General features: G+C 45.6%; 1 protein-coding gene across 1 annotated transcript; it reads left to right on the top strand.

The window, feature by feature from the left end:
• On the top strand, positions 44-23327 carry LOC100511846 (KH homology domain-containing protein 1). Its single transcript, XM_021084518.1, has 6 exons — positions 44-1234; positions 1464-1640; positions 2783-2870; positions 22223-22443; positions 22657-22836; positions 23140-23327. The coding sequence occupies exons 1-6, from the start codon at positions 1108-1110 to the stop codon at positions 23238-23240; spliced, it is 894 nt and encodes a 297-aa protein (XP_020940177.1). The 5' UTR covers positions 44-1107; the 3' UTR covers positions 23241-23327.

The raw sequence follows: 24620 nt of genomic DNA, 5'->3' as shown, positions 1-24620 counted from the left end.
CCTGCATCCTCATGGCTACTAGTTGGGTTCTTAACCCACTGAGCCACAATGGTAACTCCAATAATCTTGTTTTTATATTTCGTAATTTAGATTGTTTTGAGGCAAAATTCTAGGCATGTTTCATTGGCAAATATTTCCTAACTACTGTTGACCTTTGACCACCACCAGGGTTAGGGGAACTGACTCTTCACACAGTGGAAAATCTAGCAATAATTTTTAGTCACCCTTCCATACTCTGGGTTCCTCCCTACCTGTCCTGCATCTGTGGATTCAAACAACTCCCTAGTAGTTTAGTATCAACTATTGAAGAAAATCCACATGTATGTGGACCTATTCAGTTCAAATTGGGGTTGTTCGAGGGTAAATTGTGTTTAATATTTATTACTAGATTTTAATTTTTACAAGTTTTAGATTTACAGAAAAACTGAGCAGATAGTAGACTGCCATACTATACCCTTTCCCAGTTTTCTCTATTATTCACATTCCCCATTATAGGGTGTATTATATACATTGGGTTTAAATCTTTAAAATTATAGTTGATTTACAATGTTGTTATAGACGTTGTTAATAACTGTGTGGTATAGTCATTAAAATTAATGAACAAAGAGTGATGCATTATTAGTCAATAGTTTATTCAGATTTCCTTGATTTTTACCAACTACCCATTTTCTTCTCCAAAATCTCATCCAGGATATATTACCTTTAGTTATCATTGCTTCTTAGAGTCCTCTTGATTATAACATTTCCCCAGACTTTTATGGGTTTTGATGACCTTGACAGTTTTATTTTTTTTGGTTTGTTTTTTGGCCGCTCCCTGGAACCCAAGGAGTCCCACTCTGGGCGCCCCCTGCCCGCGCCCCATTTGGCTGTGCCGCCGGCCAGAGAGCCTGGCTAACTGGAGCCTGTCGGGCCTGGGCAGTGTTCGGGACCCTTAGACTACAGAGGCGGTGACCGAGAGCGTCCCTCTCTGGGAACTACTAGTTCACCAGGTGAACTACACCAAGAGGCGGCTTGGGCGGTGGCGGGAGGGGGGAGGGGCGCGCGGGAGGGGCGGGGGCCGGGCGCCTAAGAGGCGGAGCCCGCCCCTCACAGCAGCCGCCGGCGCCAATGTTCTTACCTGCACCCCTCCGGCGCCTGGGGCTTCGTCGGGCCCAAAGTCTGAGACAGATTAGAGGCGATGGCCATAACCCAGAAGTCGTTTACATCGAGCTGTGGATGTTACCCGCGTTGTTTGGTGAGTAAGCCCAGAGTTCGCTCCCTCTGACATCCTGCCGCAGGCATCTCGTTCGGTGTCGCCCACGTTCTTGCCCGTGGGTGGGGCCTTAACCTAGTGGCCCCGAGGTTTCCTGAAACCCTAGGCTATCCGTGGGCCAGTCTGGGCGGCCTCTAGCCTGAGGCCCCTTCCGTCACTTCCCGGTAGTGTGGACCCCTACCCGCTGCTCAGCTCCCCTTCCCCTTCCCAGGCGGGGAAGGCGAACTGCTGGCGGCCTTCCACGAGTGGTTCGGGGTATTACTCGTGATCAGTGCAGTTCCAGGATGCGGAGTCTTGATCTTCATCATTGGACGGCCCTTTTACCAGTATCTTACGATGCTCCTCATTGTGGCCATGTCTTTCCAGCTTCTGATCCGCCGAAATCGAGGTGAGGGGTCTCGGGGGCCCAGGCAGGGAACGCTTCCTTCGCCCAGGGGTCGGGGAAAGTAGGTTTCCGCTCTCTGCATCTTTTTGGCTCACGGCAGTTCCTCAGCCTAGGACCAGGCTCAATTTTGAAAACAATCACTCCGTCTAAAATCCCCTGGTGTGGGTCCTGGCTTCTGAGTAGGAAGAGCGGGGTGCGTTTGGGAGTCTGTGGTAGACCCAAGGGTGAAAATCTGTCTTATCGTACCCTCCTGCTGAGGGTCCTCGGGAAGTCCTCAGTAGCATTTTGAGGGGACGTCTTCCGCCGAATCTCTTGTGGGGCTGCCCTATCGCGCTCACATTTCCTCGGACGGCGGATTCAAAGAGTAGTCCCTGAACCAATCAGAATCAACATCACCTGGGTATTTGTGAAAAATGCAAACGCTGGCGCCCACTCAGACGCCCAGGATCGGAAACTCTGGGGGCGGGACGCAGTAACGTTTGTTTTAATAAGCCCTTCAGGTGATTCTGATGCAAGCCAAAGTTTGAAAAGACCATCGCTGTAGGGTCATTTCCACAAAGCCTGCAGCCGACCAGCTGCTTTCTCTTTAGCCAGAGCTCGGACCAGAAGGCTGCTAAATCCTGCGCTGGCTGGGGGACGCTCTGTTTAAGGTTGGAGCCGGTCCGGAATCCCTTATCCAGATGACTGACTGCGGGCCGGGGATGACACTGTTTGCTGGAGTGCTGACCTGGGGGGTCAGGAGGCTAAGGCCCCATCCACTGTGGTTTGTGCCGTGAAAGATGTGGAGGAGAACGGGTGTGGGGGCAGCTGTTCTTAATTTTGTCACGTTCAAGTGATTGCAAGCTCGACCTTTTAAGGAAAGTTTCACTGGTTTTATAATAAATGATCTTCATTGGTTTTGTCTGGGTCAGTGTTCTTTTCAGGTTGTGATGGAGAAAAGAAAAATTTTCAAAAATGGGTTTCAGCTCCTTATGGTGGTGGGGCCCACTGTGGAATTTCCAGAGGGGCTCCCCCATCCCCCTCCTCTCCCCTGCTATAAGCAAGCTCTCCTTTCCGGTTGTGGGGTTGCTGCCCAGAAGTCTAGGTGGTGAGGGCAACCAGTTACTCCTGGGTTTGTGTACTCTGGGCTCTGCAGGCTTTTGCAGGAACAGTTCAGCTGCGGCTGCAGGCTCTTAGAAGCCAGTTTGGAGTGAATGGAAGAACTAAAATGGAAACACACATGGAACATGTCTGGTAAACTTGTCTGCTAAGCAGAACTGACTGTTCCTGGATGGTTAAGCCTGGATACTTTGTGTTGCTGTGGGGAACAAAGGAATACTGGGCAAGGGAGAGCCCATTGGGTGAAGAGTGAATTTATAACTTGCTGTAGCAAAGGGCAGGATGGTGGATTGGGAGTGCTGGGAGAGGGAAGGGCTGAGCCCAAACACAAGTGGGGATAATAGAAGCCTTCAAGCCCTTGAGAAAGCAAGAGGGATGTAACCCAGAGCTCTGGAGGAGAGCCCAGCCTCTGGAAGGAGCTGCCTATGCAGCAGGAGGCTACAGAGTGAAGACATCCTAGGGGAGCTTTGTGGAGCCATCAGTTCTGCCTAGAGAGGAAGAATACTCTTATTTATACCTTCCTTGACTTCTGGTTTATGAATGTTAACATTTCTCTAATTAAAAAAATGTTAAATACGTGTTACTACTTTTGTAACTAATAAACCAAAACTTATGCTTTTACAAATGTAATTTGCTCAAATTTTTAAGTGATTGGATATATTGAATGAAACTTATAGTTAATTAAGTTAATTAAGTAACAGATCTAATATGTTAAGATTCTCTTTAAATGCTGAGGACATTTAAAAGTAGCTAAGGGAGGGAGCTCCTGTCCTGGCTCATTGGTAACAAAACTAATATCCATGAGAATGTGGATTCGATCCCTGGCTTCTCTCAGTGGGTTAAGGATCTGGTGTTGCCCTGAGCTGTGGTGTAGGTCACAGATGTGGTTTGGATCTGGTGTTGGCTATGGTGTAGGCCAGCAGCTACGGCTCCGATTCCACCCCTACCCTGGGAACTTCCATGTGTTGCAGGTGCAGCCTTAAAAAGCAAAAAAAAAAAAAAAAAAAAAAAAGGCTTAGGGAGATTCCTGGTGGTCTAGTGGTTAGCACTTCCACTGCTGCAGCCTGGGCTCAATCCCTGGTCTGAGAACTGAGATTCCCACATCAGGCTGCTTCACACCATGGCCAAAAATAAGTAGCTAAAACATTTAAAAATACATTTGCTAGTATCTGAGAGCTCGAGGGCCAGTTTCTGTTCTCCTTTAGATATATGATATTCTCAGTAATCAAAACAACAACATAAGCTAGGTCTTCTGATTGTTCCCTCAAAATCCAGACACGGAAACTAGGCAACTTGCTCAAGGTCGCACAGGCAGTGAGTGGTAGAGCTGGGATTGGGATCTAGGCTGTCATGTCCCTTTGTCATTATAGGGAATACAAAAATCATAAGTTTCATTAAAACCAGTTAGAGAAATGCTAATATCAGGACTTTGATATTGGCTTCTTCATTATCTCTATACTTATTTTAATGCCTGAGTGTGACAGTTTGTTATCTATATTCCCAGAGTTGCAATAATAGTACCAGGAAATACATTCATGCTTTCTTTGGGTTTCAGTAACTTTTCAGATCTCAAGAAAAATAAAACCATTCTAAGCCACATACATTGGTGGCTGATGGATTCTGGAAGGAAACTGGATCTGTGAAACCTTAGCCAATCATTAGGCTGAGTACCTCTTCATAGTGAAGTCTAGCAACCCACTCATATGTCTTCAAAGTCACACAGATTTTACTTAACATTGTGGTTTTGAAAATGTACGTGCCCATGGTTATATTTAGTTTTATTTTATATTGGAGTATAGTTGATTTATAATGTTGTGTATGGATGCATTTTAATGTGTGGCAGGATATTTCATACACTGTTCTGTATCTTTTTCTTCTTCCCTTTTTCGGCCATACCCATGGCATATGGAATCCTGAGCCAGAACTTAAGGAGATAGAACTGATGCTTCCACGGAGAGACAAGGCGAATCATTAACCCACTGCAGTGCAGTGGGAACTCCTATACCTTTACTATTTATTTTGAACTATTTTTTTTTTTTTTTTAAGAGCCTCACTGGGGCACATGGAGTTTCCCAGGCTAGGGGTCAAATTGGAGCTGCTGCTGTTGGCCTACGCCACAGCCACAGCAATGCCGGATCCAATCCACATTAGTGACCTGTACCTCCGTCTGTGGCAACGCTGGATCTGTAACCCACTGAGAGAGACCAGGGATCGAACCTGCATCCAAACAGACAACATCTGGTCCTTAACCCGCTGAGCCACAGCAGGAACTCCCTACAATGAACATTCTTAAATACGTTTCTGTATTTATCACCTCGGGCTACTATAACAAAATACCACAGACAGGGCATTTAAACAACCCATTTATTTTCTCTCAGTTCTGGAGCCTAGAAGTCCAAGTTCCAGAGTGCCCTTGGCCTGCAGATGGCTTCTCATTGGGTCCAAATGGCCTCTCCTTGGATGAGCTGAGGCGGAGAAGGGGATGAGAGCATTCTGGGGTCTCTTTTTCTAAGGACAGCAGTCCTATCAGATCAGAGCTCTGAGGTGATCTCTGGGGTAGGCATGGCACTTCAGAATTGTCCTGAGTTGGGGTGAATGGCCAAGCCTTTATACCCACACGTGGATCAGGCCCCAGATGAGAGCTGCTCCAGGAACGGATACGAGCTTGGGGGAAGGGGCTCTCTCCCGGTGAGGAGATTCTCATACCTAGCCTCTGGGAGCTTTCTGGTACCTGTCCTTCCAGCAGCTGAAGGCAGGTCTGGGTGGCACCATTCAGGTCTATTTTTTACCTAAGTGCTGGGAGCAGCACCTGCAGCATCCTTCCTGGAATAAACTTAGAAGAGTAGTGGGATGGGTTGCAGGGTGGGCTGCAACTGACACTCACTGTCTCCCTCTGGTTCTATCCATTTTAGGTCCCCTTACCCTTGTCTGGCACTTCTGCTGGTCTCAGGATATGACCCTGACCTTCACCCATGAGAGGGCCAGACTCTGGTCATCATACCCTTGTGGGGCCATGTCTGCTGTGCTTTTCCACTGGCCACCAAAAAGGGCAGGGGACACTGAGGCACCACCTAGAACCCTTAAACACACTCTTCCTCACCCTCGCTGTTACCCCAGGCATCCCTCCTCCTGGTAACCTGGCAACCAGGCTCGCTTATGCCGTCCAGATGGACCCAGTGTGCCTGTTGGTCCTTCACACAGTGAACCCAAAGGGCTCAGGTGGCAGCTGCAGCTTTTAGTTCAGGAGAATCACTGTCCTCTGGTGGCGTCCTCCCCACCTTTGTGAACAGGATCAGAGGGCAAGCTTGCAGGGACAGGAAGCACCCATCCCCTATGTGGGTCACTGGGACAGGCCCTTCCTCTTTTCCTCTCTTTGTGCCTCAACCCTGCCCTCTACCTGTCGGTGACAGAGTGCCATATAAATATCACTGATGCAAGTCCTGTTTCCTGGTCTGGTGGGTGGGTAACATGCACTGGAAACAGGCGATGAGGCTTCTGGTTTTCACGCTTATCTTTCAGTTGTGTTAACTGCATTCAGCCTTTCATTGAGATTTTCTAGAGCAGATGTTCTCAAGTGTGTGGTCCCCAAAGCAGTAGCAATGTCACCTGGGAACTTGTAGCGATGCGATGTCTCAGAATGCACCAGGTAGTGAACAGAAACTCTGGGATTGGGGTGCAGTGATCTGTTTAACAAGCCCTGCAGGTGATGCTGATGCATTCTAAAGCTGAGAATTACCCTTCTCAATTAGAACATCAACAAGCTTAACAGTAGCTACTTAATTCTGTTGTCCTAGTTCCTTGACATTATATACTATCCAAACTGGTTAGTGTCTGCACCCCACCAACCACCAGTGATAGGGTCCTCATTGCCAGCCAGGCAGTAGACATCCAGCACCAAAACCCCATCTTATTGCCTACTTTGGGGGGACTACTTCTGACATTGTATCACAGGAAGCAGACTTTGAGATGATCTGGTGTGCGGGATGTTCATGAGGGAGCGCTCTTGGGCTCTGCACCTGCCGAGGGGAGAGGAGGAAGTAGGACTGGGTAGAGGGAGAAGGAGGTCTTAGATCAGGCGAGCTAATAGCATTAGCCAACTGCCAGGCCTCCCACCTCCACCTCCTCAGGCATGGATGTGGGATGCCCTGGTGAGTGTGGAGACGCCACAGGAGGGGGCGGGGCTGCCGCGGGAGGGGCCGGCTGCCTGGAAGAGGGCGGACCCACAGAGCAGAGCTCGGGTCGCTGGAGGCTGGCGATGGTGCTGACAGCTGAGGGCTTTCTGCCTGATGCTCTCCCCTCAACTGGGGTTCATTCTTGGAGGATGATTGAGTTGACACATTTCAGAACTCAGCATCCCATCTGAAGTTTCTTCTTTCATGGAGGACAAAGGCTTGATAAAATGTCTCTAGCAGAGCCTAGAGAAGTCCGCTTTATGCTGGGCTATTAGTGAGATTAGGCAGTGAAAGCATTGTATAGTTCTTCATGTGTACGTGCTGCTCTTTGTCTCGGGAAGTTCTGCTTGCTTATCCTTGTACTGCTTTAGCAGATAGAAGAGGCATGGCTCTTAGTGCCTTCACCCATACATGAAGTGTTTGTCTTGCAAGTGACACTGAGGGAAGGCGGTGTCATCGTCAGCCTCTTTTCCCTCCTAGTTCTGAATTTCTATGTTGTTCAAGGAAAGAAATTCTCAAGAGCAGAGTGAGAAAGCAGCATAGGTATTATCTTGTTACTACCAATATCATCTCACGTAAACGATACAGAGGGCTTCTATGGACACCCTTTTTGATATATTTCTGTCAGTTCTGAATTTCTCCACTGGTTTTTGTTGTTGTTGTTGTTGTTATTGTTGCTATTTCTTGGGCCGCTCCCGCGGCATATGGAGGTTCCCAGGCTAGGGGTTGAATCGGAGCTGTAGCCACCGGCCTACGCCAGAGCCACAGCAACGCGGAATCCGAGCCGCGTCTGCGACCTACACCACAGCTCACGGCAACGCCGGATCCTTAACCCACTGAGCAAGGGGAGGGATCGAACCCGCAACCTCATGGTTCCTAGTCGGATTCGTTAACCACTGCGCCACGACGGGAACTCCTCCACTGGTGTTTTAAAACAAGCTAATGAATTCCTTTAGAACTAAGTGAGGAACAGGGTCTCCTTCTCTGAGACTTTCTGGGGTGCTCTGGCTTTTGGATAATGCTGGGAGTGGGTGCAGAGTTTTCACTGGCTCCTCACAGGGTCTGTAAATCTCACCTTCTTGAATAGATGGTTTTGCTGAATCATGTGCATAAATAAGCTCTGATTTTTCCTTTTACCAACAATCTTTATAAATATGGTTATCTACAATAAGTTAATTATTTCTTCTTTTTAGGGCTGCACCTGGGGCATGTGGAGGTTCCCAGGCTAGGGATGGAATCGGAGCTGTAGCTGCTGGCCTACATCACAGCCACAGCAACGCCAGGTCCGAGCCATCTACAACCTACACCATAGCTCACAGCAATGTCAGATCCTTAAGCCACTGAGTGAGACCAGGGATTGAATCTGTTTCCTCATGGGTGCTAGTCAGATTCGTTTCTGCTCCATGAAAAGAACTCCAGGAGGCCTTTCATGTTACTTTTAAAGAACACTGTAAACCAACTATAATGGAAAAAATAAAAATCACTAAGGAAAAAAAAAATGAACTAGGTGGACATGTAATTATGATTAAAATCATACTCCACCTGGTGGCTAACTTTGGGATCAGCTCTGGAAACAAGGAATTGATCAAATGTGGAAATGCATAATTCTCTTAAAATAAAAGAAAAAAATCATAATCACACAAAAGGGGACGGAGGCCAAACCATCAGAGTCAATATAGGCTGTTTTGTCAGAGCTTTAAAAAAAGTCAGTAAAAAATAACTAGTTGTTTTTTCTATGGCATGCAAGTCCCATGGAAATTTAAAGAGAGGGATGTTTATATAATGTAAAATGACGGAAACAATCCTTCATCAGTATCCTTGAAAAGAAGACAGGAGGGTGGAGGCGCCTCATTTCCCAAGAGAAAGGGCAGCTGTGGAAGTAGACCTGGAGTCTGACACCCCAGCCTGATGGTGCCTCCAGAGCTCCAGACAGGGATGCCTGGGTGGGTGGATGGAGCTGGGGAGCAAAGTCACTGCTTCCTCCTCATACTGCAGTTATCAGAAAGAATGAAACAAACAAGATAACGTCCAACTCCAAAAAATCAGAGAAAGTAATGTCTTAAGGAAACAACATGGTTAGAGCAGAAACCAGTGGAATGTGAAACACAAATGGGAAAAACAAAACCAAAAGCTGGTTCTTTTTTTCTTTCTTTATTTGCTTTTTAGGGCTGCATCCATGGCATATGGCGGTTCCCAGGCTAGGGGTCGAATCAGAGCTGTAGCTGCTGGCCTTCACCATAGCCACAGCAACATCATATCTGAGCCAAGCCTGCAGTCTATACCACAGCTCATGGCAATGCCAGATCTTTAACCCACTGATCGAGGCCAGGGATCGAACCTGTGTCCTTATGGATGCTAGTCAGATTCGTTTCCACTGAGCCATGATGGGAACTCCAAAAGCTGGTTCTTTAAAAAGATTAGTAATACTTGAGGCCATACTGATACAAATAAATGACTGAATAAAAGAGAAAGGGAGAATAAGCAAACTTCCCACATGGAAAAATTCCAAATAACTGATGTAGATATTCTGCCATTTAGGAGCTTGGCTGCGTGTAGTGACTGACTTCCAGGACTGTAGTCTGGAAAAGGGCATGTGTGTGTGTTACTCTGCAGTGGAGAAATCTGATATACTATCTTGGCTACGTGGTCAAGGTCAACCTTGAGTGTGAAGTTATGTTGATTGTATGTAACGTTGATGTGATGTGATGAAATGTTGATTGTATATAATGTTGATGTGATGTGATGAAATGGCATGTGACCTCTTTGGCTTATTCCCCTAAACCCATAACACCAGTCTAATCATGAGAAAAACATCAGTGACATGTCAACAGAGGGTTATCTTATAACATACCTGAACAGTACTCCTTAAAAATTGGCAAGGTAATAAAAATAAACTCAGGGGGTACCATTGTGGCTCAGTTGTAATGAACCCAACTAGCATCCATGAGGACATGGGTTCAATCCTTGGCCTCGCTTAGTGGATTAAGGATTTGGTCAGGGGGTTGAAGATCAGGTGTTGCTATGAGCTATGGTATAGGTGGCATATGTGGCTTGGATCCTGCATTGTTGTGGCTGTGGTAAAGGCTGGCAGCTATAGCCCTGATTTGACCTGTAGCCTGGGAACTCCCATATGCTGCAGGTACAGCCCTAGAAAGACAATAAATAAATAAATAAATAAAGGAAGGAAGGAAGGAAACTAAGTAGACATTTCCAGTACAACACCCACGAAAAGGATGTTAGGTAGAAACTAAGGAAATCAGAATAAGTGTGGACTTCAGTTCCTAGTAATTATAGATATTGGTTCATCAGTGTGTTAGAAGATAAAATGACATTAACAACAAACTATCAGAAATTAAAGAAATAATCTAACATACAATCAAAAAGAATAAAACACCTAGGCATAACCCTACCTGAGGAGGCAAAACACCTGGACTCTGAAAACTATAAGACACTGATGAAAGGGAAGATGATACAAATAAATGCAAAGATATACCGAGTTCAGAGTGTGAAAAGATTAATATTGTTAAAATGGCCATACTACCCAAGAAAATCTACAGATTTAATACAATCCCTACCAAAATACTCAAGACATTTTTTCACACAACTAGCACAAATAATCCTAAAATTGATATGGAACTGCAAAAGACCCCAAATTGCCAAAGCAATCCTTAGGAAAACAAAGCTGGAGTTATAGCTCTTCCAGACTTCAGACTATACTGCAAAGCTATAGTAATCAGACACATGGATCAATGGAACAGAATAGAGAGCCCAGAAAAAAACAAACAAACACAAAAACCCATGCACCTCTGGCCAAGTACTCTATAAAAGGAGGCAAGAATATACAATGGAGAAAAGACAGTCTCTTCAACAGGGGGTACTAGGAAAGCTGGACAGCTACATCTAAACCAGTGAAATTAGAACATTCTCTTATACCACATACAAAAAATAAACTCAAAATTGTTTAAACACCTAAAGACATGAAACCAAAAACTCCTAGAAGAGAACATAAGCAAACAGTATTGATGTAAATCACAGCAATGTTTTCTTGGATCAGTTTCCCAAGGCAAGAGAAATAAAAGCAAAAATAAACAAATGGGACCTAATTAAACTTAAAACCTTTTGGAGTTCCTTTTGTGGCTCAGCAGTAAAGAACCTGACTAGTATCCATGAGGATGCAGGTTCAATCCCTGTCCTTGCTTAGTGGGTTAAGGATCTGGCGTTGCTGCAAGCTGTGACGTAGGCTGCATCTGCAGCTCTGATTCAGCCCCTGGCCCAGGAACTTCCATGTGCTGCACGTACAGCTGTAAAACGAAGAATAATTACCTATAATGGAAAAGAATCTGGAAAAATACTGAATCACTATGATGTGTACCTGAAACTAACACAGTGTTATAAATCAGCTATACTTTGGGGTTCCCGTTGTGGCTCAGTGGGTTAAGAACTGGACTAACATCTGTGAAGATGTGGGTTTGATCTCTGGCCTCACTCAGTGGGTTAAATCTGGCATTGCCATGAGCTGTGGTGTAGGTTGCAGATGCGGCTTGAATGCCGCATTGCTGTGGCTGTGGTGTAAGCTGGCAGCTTCAGCTCTGATTTGGCCCCTGGCCTGGGAACTTCCATATGCCGCAGGTGTGGCTCAAAAACAAATAAAAAATAAGTAAATAAATAAATCAATATATTTTGATGAAAAACGAAAAGAAAGATGGCCCAATAGCGACTCCTTCAGGCTAAGAATATATTAGTCAAATGTTCTGAGAAAACAGCTGTCCTGCAACTTTGGTCCCTCATTTTCTAGGAGATGAATATTTAGTTGACCATTCTGATTTAAATAAAATGCAAACAAGAGAAGTTTTCTATTACGTTAATAGACCAGGTGAATACCCAGAATGATAACGACAATATAAGGACAAAAATAAACCTTGTGTCATTAAGAAGAGAAAACAAGAAACCTGAGGTACCAAGAAGGTAGAAAGTGAACATTGCTGTAAAAGTCTGGGCAGCCAAGCATCTCCCCCGACCCTCCCAACCCCCAGGTACTCCCAGGAGGAGGGAGGGGAGGGATGGGGAGAGGCACATCTAGAGAAGATGGGCCAGCAGCTGTAGGGGGACACGGCCACACCTAATGCTGGTGGTGGCAGAACCCTGAGGTCATGGAGGAAGAGAACATGGCTCAGTGGAAAGAACACCCCTTGTGCTTGGGCCAGCCTATAGGAGCTGCCCTAGAAGGAGAGAACCTTCAATCAGAATTCCTAAGGGTCTATCTGATCAGCCAGCCTAAGATGCGGAAGGTTATAACGAAGCTCTCCCCATGTGTCTGCTTGGGTCAGAAGGTAGGTGGCAGCCCTTTGCTGAGGCTCGAGGTGAAGCCTGGCCTTTCTTCCCTAGAATCCTCCAAGGCACCCTACCTAGGTCCAGAGAAGCCTCCTTAACCCCTCCCTGTGCTTCTGGGCTAATGATCAACACCACCCACTCCCTGAGGGCTGCCTAGACAAGGGCCCCTTGCACCTAATACCAGAGGCTTTTTTTTTTCTTTTGGCCTCGGGGCCAGGAGTTCCCAGGTGAGTGATCAAACCAACCCTTTACCATGGCATCGACCTGAGACCTGAGATGCTACAGTGACAGCACTGGATCTTTAACCCACTGTGCCACAGGGAACCCTCAGCCAGAGGCAGTTTTCATTGTTTAAATTCTTTAGGCTGAAAAGAATCTGGGGTCCCAGGTCATCAGTAATGGAAATAGAGAAAAAATATTTCAGTAAGTTTTCCTGATCATTGATATGAAACTTAAGCAGATTTTTTTCTGAGCTGTACAGGGACTCATATGTGGTCAAATGGCCATGAGGTGGATCTGGTTTTTATTTATTCATACCATTGTTTGCACTAACTAAGGCCAACCAATCCCTGTATTAATCGGTGATCCAGTGTTTAACTGTGCTTTGGGCCTTGGGGGTAAAAGAACATTGAAACATTGTTCCTAATGCCATAAAGAGCTTATAGTTGAGTGTGAGACACAGTACCATGAAAAGTGACAGGCAGGACACACAGTGTTTGATGTTCCCACATTGCCCTTACCTCATCTGTAAAATGGGCACAATCACATCTGTTTTCATAGGATTTATAGGATTATGAAGATCAAGTCAAGTCAGCCTACACCAACCACACCAAAGCAACCACCAAGCTTCTTTGTTCTTCCCCTTTATAAACTCTGAACCTGACACCCAAGTGGAGGCTGGTCTCCTACTCCCTTGCTGGGTGCTCTGCAATAAACCCCGACTTGGCTGCAAACACCCGCTGTTGGTTTAGCTTTCCTTGCAGCAGTCATACTCCCTTTCAATTTTGGCCACAGGATTGGCCCTCTCAGCCTCCCCTGAGACTAGTGCCGGTGGTTTGCTGGCCTTTGGCTCCAGTGGGGCTTTCCCTTGGCGGAAACCAGAAGCTGCCCGTTTTTCTTTGACCTGGGGATCCAGCCTGGGAGGGAGTTCCCTTCTTGGAGCGCCAGCAACCCTTCTCAATATCTTCTGCCAGTGGTAAAGGAACGGATTTTGGATTGGAAGATGGTAAGCAGCTTTTGCTTGATGATGCCGGTGAGAAATCTTTTACCTTTGTAAATATGTACTCTCCACAGGTGCCTCTGGACATCGGAGGAATTGGAGGTTCCACTTAGGATTGTGTTTGGATTGGCTATTTGTTTGAGCATTTGATGTTTGGGTCTTGTTTGTGCTGTGTCTGAAAGGTGCACCATTTGTTAACTGCCATTTTTTCAGTGGCACTCACAATGGGCCCCTGAGGCTCTCTTGCTGAATTTCCATCTCCTGCTGCCAAGACCTGCCACCAAAGCACAAGCATAACCAAGAAGAGAATATTGGGAGGACTGGAGTACTGCAACCGAGGTACCGGCCACCAGTCCAGCCACTTCTGATGGAGGGAGGATCTGCGGTGGCATCGGTCCCCACTGCTCCCCCGTGTGGTCGGTCCCAGGCCTTGCTGCCTCCACCTTCAGATGTGCAGCCTGCAACATGGAGGGAGGTATGGGGTGTGTCTGGATGTGTGTGGGGCGGGAGCTATTCCAGGGCCACCTACTGGGCCCCCTGGAAAACCCCATCCTACATGCTCCCTTCTGGGTGTCAAGCCCTCCTCTCTTTTTTTTTTAGGTCCACACCTGTGGCATGTAGAGGTACCCAGGCTAGGGGTCCAATGGAAGCTACAGCTGCTGGCCTATGCCGCAGCAACTCAGGATCCAAGTCGAATCTGCAACATACACCTCAGCTCATGGCAACGCTGGATTCCCCAACCCACTGAGCAAGGCCAGGGATTGAACCCACATCCTCATGGATACTAGTTGGGTTTGTTACCGCTGAGCCACAACAGGAACTCCAAGCCCTCCTCTTAGCTGAGATTTTGAATTAGATTCCACATATATGTGATATCATATGCTATTTGTCTTTCCCTGTTTAACTTATTTCACATAATGTGATAATGTTTGGGTCCATCCATGTTTCTGCAAATGGCATTATTTCATTCTTTTTTATGGCTAATATTCCATCCTACATATATTATATATCTTCTTTATCCATTCTTCTGTCAATGGACATTTAGGTTGCTTCCATGTCTTGGCTATTAATAAAAGTGATACTATGAACATTTGGGTGCATATATCTTTTCAAATTATGGTTTTCTCCAGATATATGCCCAGGAGTGGGATTGCTGGATCATTTATGGTAGTTCTATCCTTAGTTTTCTGAGGAACCTCCATACTGTTCTCCATTGTGGCTACACCAGTTTATATTCCCACCAACAGTGTAGGAGGGTCCCCTTTTCTCTATATCCTTACCAGCTACATATTATTTATAGACTTTTTGAGAGATGGCTATTCTGACTGGTGAGAGGTACTACCTCACCGTAGTTTTGATTTTAATTTTTCTAATACTTAGAAAAATTGAGCATTTTTTCATGTACTTTTTTTGCCATCTGTATGTCTTCTTTAGGGAAATGTCTGTTTAGATGTTCTGATCATTTTTTGATTGGGTTGTTTTTTGTTTGTTTTTAGGGTGACACCCAAGGCATAGGGAAATTCCCAGCTTAGGGGTGGAATCGGAGCTGCAGCTGTAGGCCTACACCACAGTCACACCAGATCCAAGCCGCATCTAGAACCTAAGCCGCAGCTTGCAGCAATGCCAGATGCTTAATCCACTGAGTGAGGCCAGGGATTGAACCTACATCCTCGTGGGTACTTGTCAGTTTCCTAACCTGATGAGCTACAATGGAACTTCGGATTGTTTGTTTTTTTGATAATAAGCTGCATCAGCTGTTTGTATTTTGGAGATTAATCCCTTGTTGGTTGCATCGTTTCCAAATATTTAACTGTGATTTTAACAAATATTCTAGGAGTTCCCTCTTGGTCTAGTGGTAAAGGATTCAGCATTGTTACTGCCATGTCTCAGGTTCAATCCCTGGCCCAGGAACTTTCACATGCCACAGGCCTGGCCAAAAAAAAAAAAGAAAAAAGAAAAAAAAAATTCTTTGTCAATTGATGACATTCATTATACACTTTATAAAGTCCTTATTTATGCTCTTGTTAATAACTCTCATGGCAACTCTCCTTCCCTTACTTGAGGAAGGAGAGTTCATGATTATTTGACCAATGCTGGGGTACAGTTTTCCCCACTGAAGCTCCTTTGCTTAACATCACTTAATGTTGCATGTTAATGGCCCAAACTTTTCAAGTATTCTGTGCTATCACAGACCTAAACTTGCCACTAGAATGTCACCTCCCAGAAGTTAAATCAGCTCAAATGACAGAATGCTTGTTCCTCTTAACTCGAGCTTGTGAACTAACAAGAGATTAAGAAAACCAAATATTTATATAGGCAGTAGGTATGCAATTGAAATGGAAATGGTGAGGATTTTTTTTTTTTTTTTTTTTTTTTTTTTTGGTTTGGTTTGTTTGGGGATTTTTTTGGCCACACCCATAGCATGCAGGAGTGCCTGGGCCAGGGATCAAACTCTCACCACGTCAGTGACAATGCTGGATCCTTAACCTGCTGAGCCACCAGAGAGCGCCTGTGAAGTTTTCTGGTTTTGTTTTTGCTTTTACCTCTTTTGGGAATCTCATTAAAAACTGGCAAGAAATTAAAGAATTTAGAAGCTTTGCTATTACAAAGGAGGTAGCCGTAATTTAACAAAAATGGGGGCTTATTCAAAGTATAGTGACCCAGAATCCTGAGGAAGTACCTGTAGCACTGACCAAAGCAATGATCCCAGTGATGGTTGATAAAGGTATGCTGGCTATTGTTGGCTTATTTTCAGCAAACATGGAGGGTAGTTCTGATGGATAGCCAAGGTTCTGATGGTAAATCTTGGTTGATTTTCTGGACCCAAGGAATTCCACCTGATTTCTTTGGTTATGTGGGGCACACATTTCATTGTGGTTGTTACTAAAACACAGCTCCAAGATATCCTTTGTTAAAAAAAGTCACTGCCCCAAATTAAGAAAAACTAGAAAGAAACAATTCTGAAACTAAATTTGGGTATATTTCCTAAGACTCTTGTACATCTGTGGCCCAGAAATTGTGATTAGCGTTGGTAACAATGAGATCAACTCCTCCTGGATCCATAGAGTAATCCATGCATTTAGGAATTCGCTTCTAAATCTGAACTCTCATATTGCAAGCGTATTGCAAGCTAAGTATTACAAAGGGCTCATTGGATGCATCTAGTTTTATCATTAATAGGTATAAGCAATCTTTCCAAATATCTACCTAATCAGCCTCCACATGATTAGAAACTTGGAGATTGGTTTTTTTTGTTTTTTGTTTTTTTTTGCTTTTTAGGGCTGCAGGTGTGGCATGTGAAATCTCCCAGGCTAGGGGTCCAATCAGAGCTACAGCTCCCGGCCTATGCCAGAGCCATAGCAATGTGGAATCTGAGCCTTTTCTGGGACCTACACCACAGCTCATGGCAATGCTGGATCCTTAACCCACTAAGTGAGGCCAGGGATCAAACCTGCATCCTCATGGATCCTAGTGTTGTTTGTTACTGCTGAGCCATGATGGAAACTCCTGAGTATTTTGAGAAACAATAAACTTTCAAACATCAGAAGAAAAACTACCTTTGCCTGAATTGAAAGGGCTTCACTGGAAAACATTAAAGGATCCTTATGTAACCTTTAGAGGTAAATGATCTTTGAAAGAGAACTACCAAACTAGGAACTTCAGATCAAGCCAATGTTGATGTTGGGGAGAGAGAAATTTCCCCTTCTACCTCTCTTAAGTTCTTTTGTCTGCACTAATAATAACATCAACACAAGACATTTATTTCTTTATTTTTCTTTTTTTGGCCACTCCATGGCATATAGAGTTCCCAAGCCAGAGATCAGATCTGAGCCGAAGTTGCAACCTACCCAGATCCTTTAACCCACTGTCCCAGGCCAGGAATGGAACCTGCTAGGGCTACAGAGATGCCACAGATCCCATGGCACCACAGTGGGAACTCTCACACAGGACATATTAACATGAAAAAGAAACAAATTTTAATTGTGTGCACTGAGATCTCATAGAAATGAGACTTAAGACGTGCCCAAAGAGGCAGCTTGTATAATTTTTAGACAAACAATAAATGTGTGAGAAGTTGACAGCACAAAGAAACTTTGCTTTGGGTGCTCAAGTAATGAAGAAACTAAACAGAGTTTGAGCTTAGGGTAGTAAATTAAAGAATTAACCAAGATATGCTTAGATAGCTGCTTGGGCCCTAGTTCTCTGTCTCTGGCTATAAGGGTGGCTTTCTTCCTCCAGGTGCAGGGAATGAAGATTTCATATGGGAAATTTATTACCTGCTTTCAGGGAGACAGAGAGGAGGATCAAAATGTCCCTCTTGGGAGTTCCCATCATGTTTCAGTGGTTAATGAATCCGGCTGGGAACCACCAGGTTGTGGGTTTGATCCCTGGCCTTGTTCAGTGGGTTAAGAATCTGGCATTGCTGTGAGCTGTGGTGTAGGTCTAAGACACGGCTCGGATCCTGCTTTGCTGTGGCTCTGGCGTAGGCCATCGGCTACAGCTCTGATCGGATCCCTAGCCTGGGAATCTCCATATGCCCCAGATGCGGCCCAGAAAAAGACAAAACAAAACAAAACAGACAAAAAAAAAGTCCCTCTTGCATCAGCCACTTCTTAAGTTACTTTAATTCAAAATAATCAATGTGCCATTATGGCATATTTTGGCCCACCCTGAACCTAACAAAAACATGAATAGATAAGGTCAACTCCCAAGACAAAATATTTTCTGTATCTCAACGCCATCCTTTTTCCACTTTGCTCTATTCTTGTTTTGCTCTGGTGCCCCCTAGAAGTGAACTAAAAGGTTTCATGATTTTTTTTCACTACCTTCAGGCACACCTCTGAGATACTGTGGGTTTGGTTCCATTCCAGATTACTGCAATAAAGCAAATATTGCAATAAAGCAAGTTGCATGAACTTTTGGGTTTCTCAATGCATATAACAGTTGTTTACATCCTTAAGTAGTCTATTAAGTATGCAATAGCATTATGTCTAAAAAAAGTTCGTACTTGAATTAAAAACACTTTATTGCTGGGAGTTCCCGTTGTGGTGCAGTGGAAATAAATCCGACTAGGAACCGTGAGGTTTCGGGTTCGATCCCTGGCCTTGCTCAGTGGGTTAAAGATCCGGCATTGCCGCGAGCTGTGGTGTAGGTTGAAGACGTGGCTCAGATTCCACATTGCTGTAACTGTGGTGTAGGCTGGCAGCATCAACTCCATTAGACCCCTAGCCTGGGAACCTCCATATACCACAGGTGCAGTCCTAAAAAGACAAACAAAACAAAACTTTATTGCTAAAAAAATGCTACTCATCATCTGAATCTTCAAGAAGCAGTAGTCTTTTTGCTAGTAGAGGGTCTTGCCTCCATGTTGATGGCTGCTGACTCATCTGGGCAGTGGTTGCTGAAGATGAAGTGGTTGGGGTAGCTGTGGAAATTTCTTGAAATAAGACAACAATGACGTTTGCCGAATTGACTCTTCCTTTCACGAACAATTTCTCTGTAGCATGCAATGCTATTTGATCACTTCTTACCCACCGAACTTAGAAAATTGGAGTCAGTGCTCTCAAACCTTTGTGCTGCTTTATCAACCAAGTTCATGTAACATTTAAAATCTTTCATTGTCATTTCAGCAATCTTCACAGCATCTTCACCAGCAGTAGATTCCAGCTCAAGAAATGATTTTCTCTGTTCATCTATAAGAAGAAACTGCTTTTTAGGGCTGTACCTGTGGCATATGGAAGCTCCCAGGCTAGGGGTCGAATCAGAGCTACAACTGCCAGCCTACACTACGGCCACAACAATGCCGGATCTGAGCCATTTCAACCTATACCACAGCTCAGGGCAGCGAGACACCAGATCTTTAACTTACTTAGCAAGGCCAGGGATCGAACCTGCGTCCTCATGGTTGCTAGATGGGTTCGTTACCGCTGAGCCATGACAGGAACTCCCAGGCTCCATTTCTGATTCTATTTGCCAATCTATTTACAAAAAATAAACTTAATCCTCTGTAGGATTTCTCTGCCATCCGAGGAAAAGTAAAATTATGTGTGTCGTTTTTTTTTTCTTCCCAGATTATAGCTATTGTTCTAAATCCAGCTTATTAGTGGATTTGTCATCTTCCACCTGATTCAACTAACAAAAATTTTCTTTTCTTTTTTAAAATAAGTGCTCCTTTCAACACTCAAAATGTCGATTTTCTTCCACAGGGAACTTTTGGAATTTGAATTTTCCTCACAGTATTAATCCTACCTTTCTGTCCTATCAAAACTGGACATTGGGAGTTCCCCTTGTGGCTCAACGGAAACAAATCTGACTGGTATCCATGATGATGTGGGTTCCATCCCTGCCCTTGCTCAGTGGTTTAAGGATCTTGGCGTTGCCATGAGCTGTGATGTAGGTTGCAGACGTGGCACAGATCCTGTGTTGTTATGGCTTGTGGCTGTGACTGACAGCTACAGCTCTGATTGGACCCCTAGCTTGGGAACTCCCACATGCCACATGTGTGGCCCTAAAAAAAAAAAAAAAAAGGAACAACAACAAAAAAACCAACCAAACAAACAAAAAAACTGGACATTGACTCCAAATAATGAAATAACTTCTGCTGACTCATGAAGTGAGTAGAAACAAATATCCCCAATGACTCCCCAGCCTCCACTCAAGGAAGCTTTACATGTTAAGTGACTAATAATTGTTGTTCTCTCATTGTGATCAATGATACTTCTATTCCCCATTGAGACTGCAGCACTATGGTGCTACTTTTTTTTTAAATTGAAGTATTATTTGCTTTACATTGTTTTGTTAGTTTCAGCTGTACAGCAGAGATTCAGTTATACATATATATATTTCAGATTGTTTTCTGTTACAGGTATTACAAGGTATTGAGTAGATTTCCTTATGCTATACAGTAGGTTCTTGTTGGTTATCTATTTTATGTATAGTAATGTGTATCTGTTAATCCTACACTCCTAATTTATCCCCTCCCCTCTTCCCATTTGGTAACTGTAAGTTGTTTTCTATGTCTGTGAGTCTCTTTCCTTTGCAGCCTATTAACAGAATTAATAATCACTTTGTTTCTGTAACTCCTTGTATCCTGTCCAGTCTTAAGTGCTACTCTGCGGTCATAATCTTTTTATTTTTTTTTTATTTTATATGGGAGAATAGCCGACTTACAATGCTGCTTTTAGTTTCAGGTGTACAGCAAAGGGATTCAGTTATACATATACCATAATATTTTTAAATGATTCAGCATCTCATCTTGCAACCAAAGGCACACGAGACTAACTGTAGTGCAGATGCAGACGAAATAACCGTGTTCTCCAAATAACCAGGTGATCAATAGATTCTGACAATGGGGATGCTGTGGATCTGAACCCTACAAATCAATGTCCTTTGTTTTTTGTCTTTTTGCCTTTGGCCAAAAAGGGAGACCAAAAAGTGAAAAAGAACCTGGAGCTTGCAGCGGGAAGCTGGCAGATAAACCAAAAAGCATCTCTGGCTGAATATTTTCACCAGTTGAGGCCACTTAGTTACTGTGGTGGAAAGACCACTTACTCTGTAACTAGGTTTGAAACCAGACAGAGACAATGACCTTCTGCAATTAAGACCACATGCATCTTGGAGTTCCTGTTGTGGCTCAGAGGAAACAAATCTGACTAGTATCCATGAGGACGTGCATTTGATTCCTGGCCTTGCTTAGTGGGTTAAGGATCTGGCGTTGCTGTGAGCTGTGGTGTAGGTTGCAGACATGGCTCAGATCGGGTGTTGCTGTGGCTGTGGTGTAGGCTAGCAGCTACAGCTCTGATTCGACCCCTAGCCTGGGAACCTCCATATGCTGCAGGTGCGAGTACAGCCCTAAAAAGACAAAAAACAAAAAAAAACCCCCAAAAAACCCACACAAAAAGACACATGAATCTCCTTGCCTCCTAGACAAAAACTGCCAAGATAACCTCACATTGCTCCATTTTTACAAAATGTCTCTGCTTCTCCAGATGCTCCTCAGCCAAAGCCTCTAATAGGCTCCCTTCATCCCATCCTATAAAGAGGCTGTGTTCGTGTGTTGTCTTCAGTTTCTCTCTCCTTCCCCCATTTTAAGATCCCTTCTGCTCCCACCCATCTGCCCCAGGTCTCTATCCTGTCCCGCCACCCCCCCCACCTCACAGGCTGGTCCTTCATGTGTCCTTCATAAGAGGCCACGTGGGCACGGACCTCCCGAGTACTAAATGTGCCCACTTTGACCATACATATGTAACTGCTGTTGGCTGGCAGCAGTGCCAAGGTCTGAAGGTTTGTGTTCTCTCCAAAACCCATACGTTGATTTCCAGCCTCCAAAATGATGATGTTAGAGGTGAGGCCTTTGGGAGATCTCCTCCCCATAAATCGATGAGTGTCCTTATAAAGATAGCTTGCCTGCTGCTTCAGCCACGTTAGGACACACACATGCTTTCTTGGACTTCCCAGCGTCCAGAACTGTGAGAAGAAAAGCTTGTTGTTTATATGCCACCATGGTGTTTTGTCACAGCGGTGTGAAAGACTAAAAACAGTGCCTGTCCAAATCCAGGGAGGCCCTTTTGGAAACTTCTGCTCCAGGACTTCCCATCCCTGGATGCCTGCCGTGCCCCACTCCCAAGAGATGTGCTCGGAGATCTTTTCAAACTAGAAGGAATATAATTTTGAATTTCTGGACAGAGGCAAGCAGGATCAGATAATCCAATTTGGTGTGAAGGGATTAGCAGACAATTACTGGGATTGGGTTTTCTGGAGTGAAGGTCTAGGATAGGTCACCCCGCCCTAGGGTGGGGTGGTTTGGAGACCATATTTAGCTCCGACCCACGGCCCTTCCTGAATTCTGAGGGGCCTGTTGGGAAAAGTCGCTTGCACTTGCTTCACAATCTTGACAACATGGAGCTCAGGCCGTGGGCCGTACCTGACGACGTTCACGGTTCTTTTGAAGTGTACATTGAAGAGGACCAGGAGGAGCTCATCTTTGGTGAGTAGTCCCTGCCCAGGCCCCCTCTCCTTCTTCTCGTCCCCCGTCCGCCATTTCCACCCCATCGGTCTCAAGTCCCTACCCTCGTCCCTACCCTCGTCCCTACCACTCCTACCACTCCCGCCGCCTCTTGCGCTGGTCCTTTGCTTACGCGTCGCTCCTCTTACGCGTCGCTCCTATTACGTCACTCCTTTTATGCGTCGCTCCTCGCAGGCACCCAGGACGAAGACCTCCACCGCATCGAGGTGCACAGCCAGACCTTCATTCAGCTGGAGAGCGGCTTCCCCGCCGGCCAGACGCGCGTCCTCATCGTTGGACAGCTTAAGTCGTGGCTGTGGCTGTTGTGCATGATCCTGAGCATCACGAGCGAGGACCCCCATACTCAGGCCCGAGGTGGGTGTCAGCTGTGTTGCGGGTGAAGACATGGAGGAGTTGTGATCTCCTGAGTTCCTCAAGCACCGCATGCTTGGCTGGGAATCCAGGCGCTCGCCCGAGCTAAGGGGAAGGGGGCCCCTAGAGCCCCAGCATTTTCATTGGTGCGCAGTCGGGGAGTTAGCGGAAGGCAGTGAGAGACTGGATGGGGCCAGGGAAGGCCTGGGCTGGGGTTTCACCCCTCAGTGTCCCCTTGGGGGCCTGCCATGCCCTACCCTCGGGTCCCAGTGGGGAACCCCATCTCACCCCACACTTTCTCTACAGGCTTCGAGATGCTGCAGCTGGTCCAGAGCCGGCCCCTGACCCCGGACGACCTGGCCGACCCCTACCTGCTGTTACTGGACCTGCTGGCAGAGCCTTCTTAAACTTGGCCCTTACTGAGTGTCTGCTTGGTTGTAGATGCCTTTAGATTTCTCTTCTTGGTAATAAAGGACTTTGCTCCTTTCACCCCCAACCCCCGCGGCAATTGAGATGTTAATTGAGATGTGAGATGTTAATTGAGATGTGAGATGTTAATTGAGATGTGAGCGGCAATTGAGATGTGAGCAGATGTTTTGGCTTAGGCACTAGTGAGAGAGAAGTGAAAGGGTTTTGACACAAAATGGACTTTGTTCCTCAGAGGCCTTCTAGGATAAGATAGTGGTCTAACCAGCAAGACCCAATAAAAATGACCCAATGTACTAAGTCTTTGGTGTGCTGTTCCAGGAGGGGCTTCTGGGCAAGTCCAGAGATCCAGGGAACCGGGTAAACTGCCCTCTGGACATGCAGCCCAGTAAAGGCGAAGGAAACAGAAAACTTCACAAACTGCTTTTCTTAGACCTGGAGCCTGCCTGGTAAGGTTGCTCTGGCTTGAATGAAAATAGAGCTTACCCTCCCAGAAGCCCCACGGTCCCCTTGGACCTTAACAGGTAGACAGATTAAGAGAGGAGAAAGATGGGAGTCCAAGTGGAGGCAGAAAGTGGTCCCACCCCAACAGTCTGGCGAGGTGGCTATTGTCCCCAATTGCCAGCAGTTGAGAGGTAGGTTTGGGGAGGTGTTTCTGGGAGCAAAGGATCCTGAGGTCCCTTAAGTCATGAATAAAAATGGATTAGTGAGGAGTTCCTGCTGTAGGGCAGTGGGTTAAGAATCTCACTGCAGCAGCTCGGGTCACTGCAGGAGGAACCATCCCCTGTCCCTTCAGTGGGTTAAAGGACCTAGTGTTGCTTCAGCTGCCACTCAATTCACCCAACCCCTAACTATGAGGAGTTTTGATTAGTTTAAGCCAGTCATGACATACATACATGGTGACTGTTACCAAGGTCAGGAATGCGCACATCAGAGTTCCCGTTCTGGCTTAGTGGGTTAAGACCCCAACTAGTATCCATGAGAATGTGGGGCTGCAGTGTAGGTCACAGACGCAGCTTGGATGGCTTTGATCTGGCATTACTGTGACTGTGGACCCCTACCCGCCCTAGAAAGGGGAACTTCCATATGCTGCAGGTGCGGCCCTAAAAAGAAAAAAGAAGGAATAAGCATGTGACCTGTTTTAGTCTAATCAGCTGTCAGCAAAGGATTTATATCCCGCTTGGGGGTCTGGGGGTCGGGCTATTCACCAGCAAGCCCTCACCAGGTTAGATGTGCTCAAGGAGGTGGGTGGCGCCATCTTGTGGACAATGAGAAGAACCACCAGTAGTTTGCTACAGACCAGGAGGCCAGGGGACAGAACTGGGAAACTTGACATTATTGGGCAAATTGTACTCTGCCTG

Source organism: Sus scrofa, chromosome 1, assembly GCF_000003025.6.
Source record: "Sus scrofa isolate TJ Tabasco breed Duroc chromosome 1, Sscrofa11.1, whole genome shotgun sequence".
Taxonomy (NCBI): domain Eukaryota; kingdom Metazoa; phylum Chordata; class Mammalia; order Artiodactyla; family Suidae; genus Sus; species Sus scrofa.
This window is presented reverse-complemented; position numbering and strand designations above follow the sequence as displayed.

Coding starts and splice junctions, on each gene's coding strand:
- LOC100511846 (XM_021084518.1), top strand. CDS start 1,108: ATGTTCTTACCTGCACCCCTCCGGCGCCTGGGGCTTCGTCGGGCCCAA. Junction 1,641..2,782: donor TCTGATCCGCCGAAATCGAG/GTGAGGGGTCTC, acceptor AGGCTTTTGCAG/GAACAGTTCAGCTGCGGCTG. Junction 22,837..23,139: donor CCCCCATACTCAGGCCCGAG/GTGGGTGTCAGC, acceptor CTTTCTCTACAG/GCTTCGAGATGCTGCAGCTG.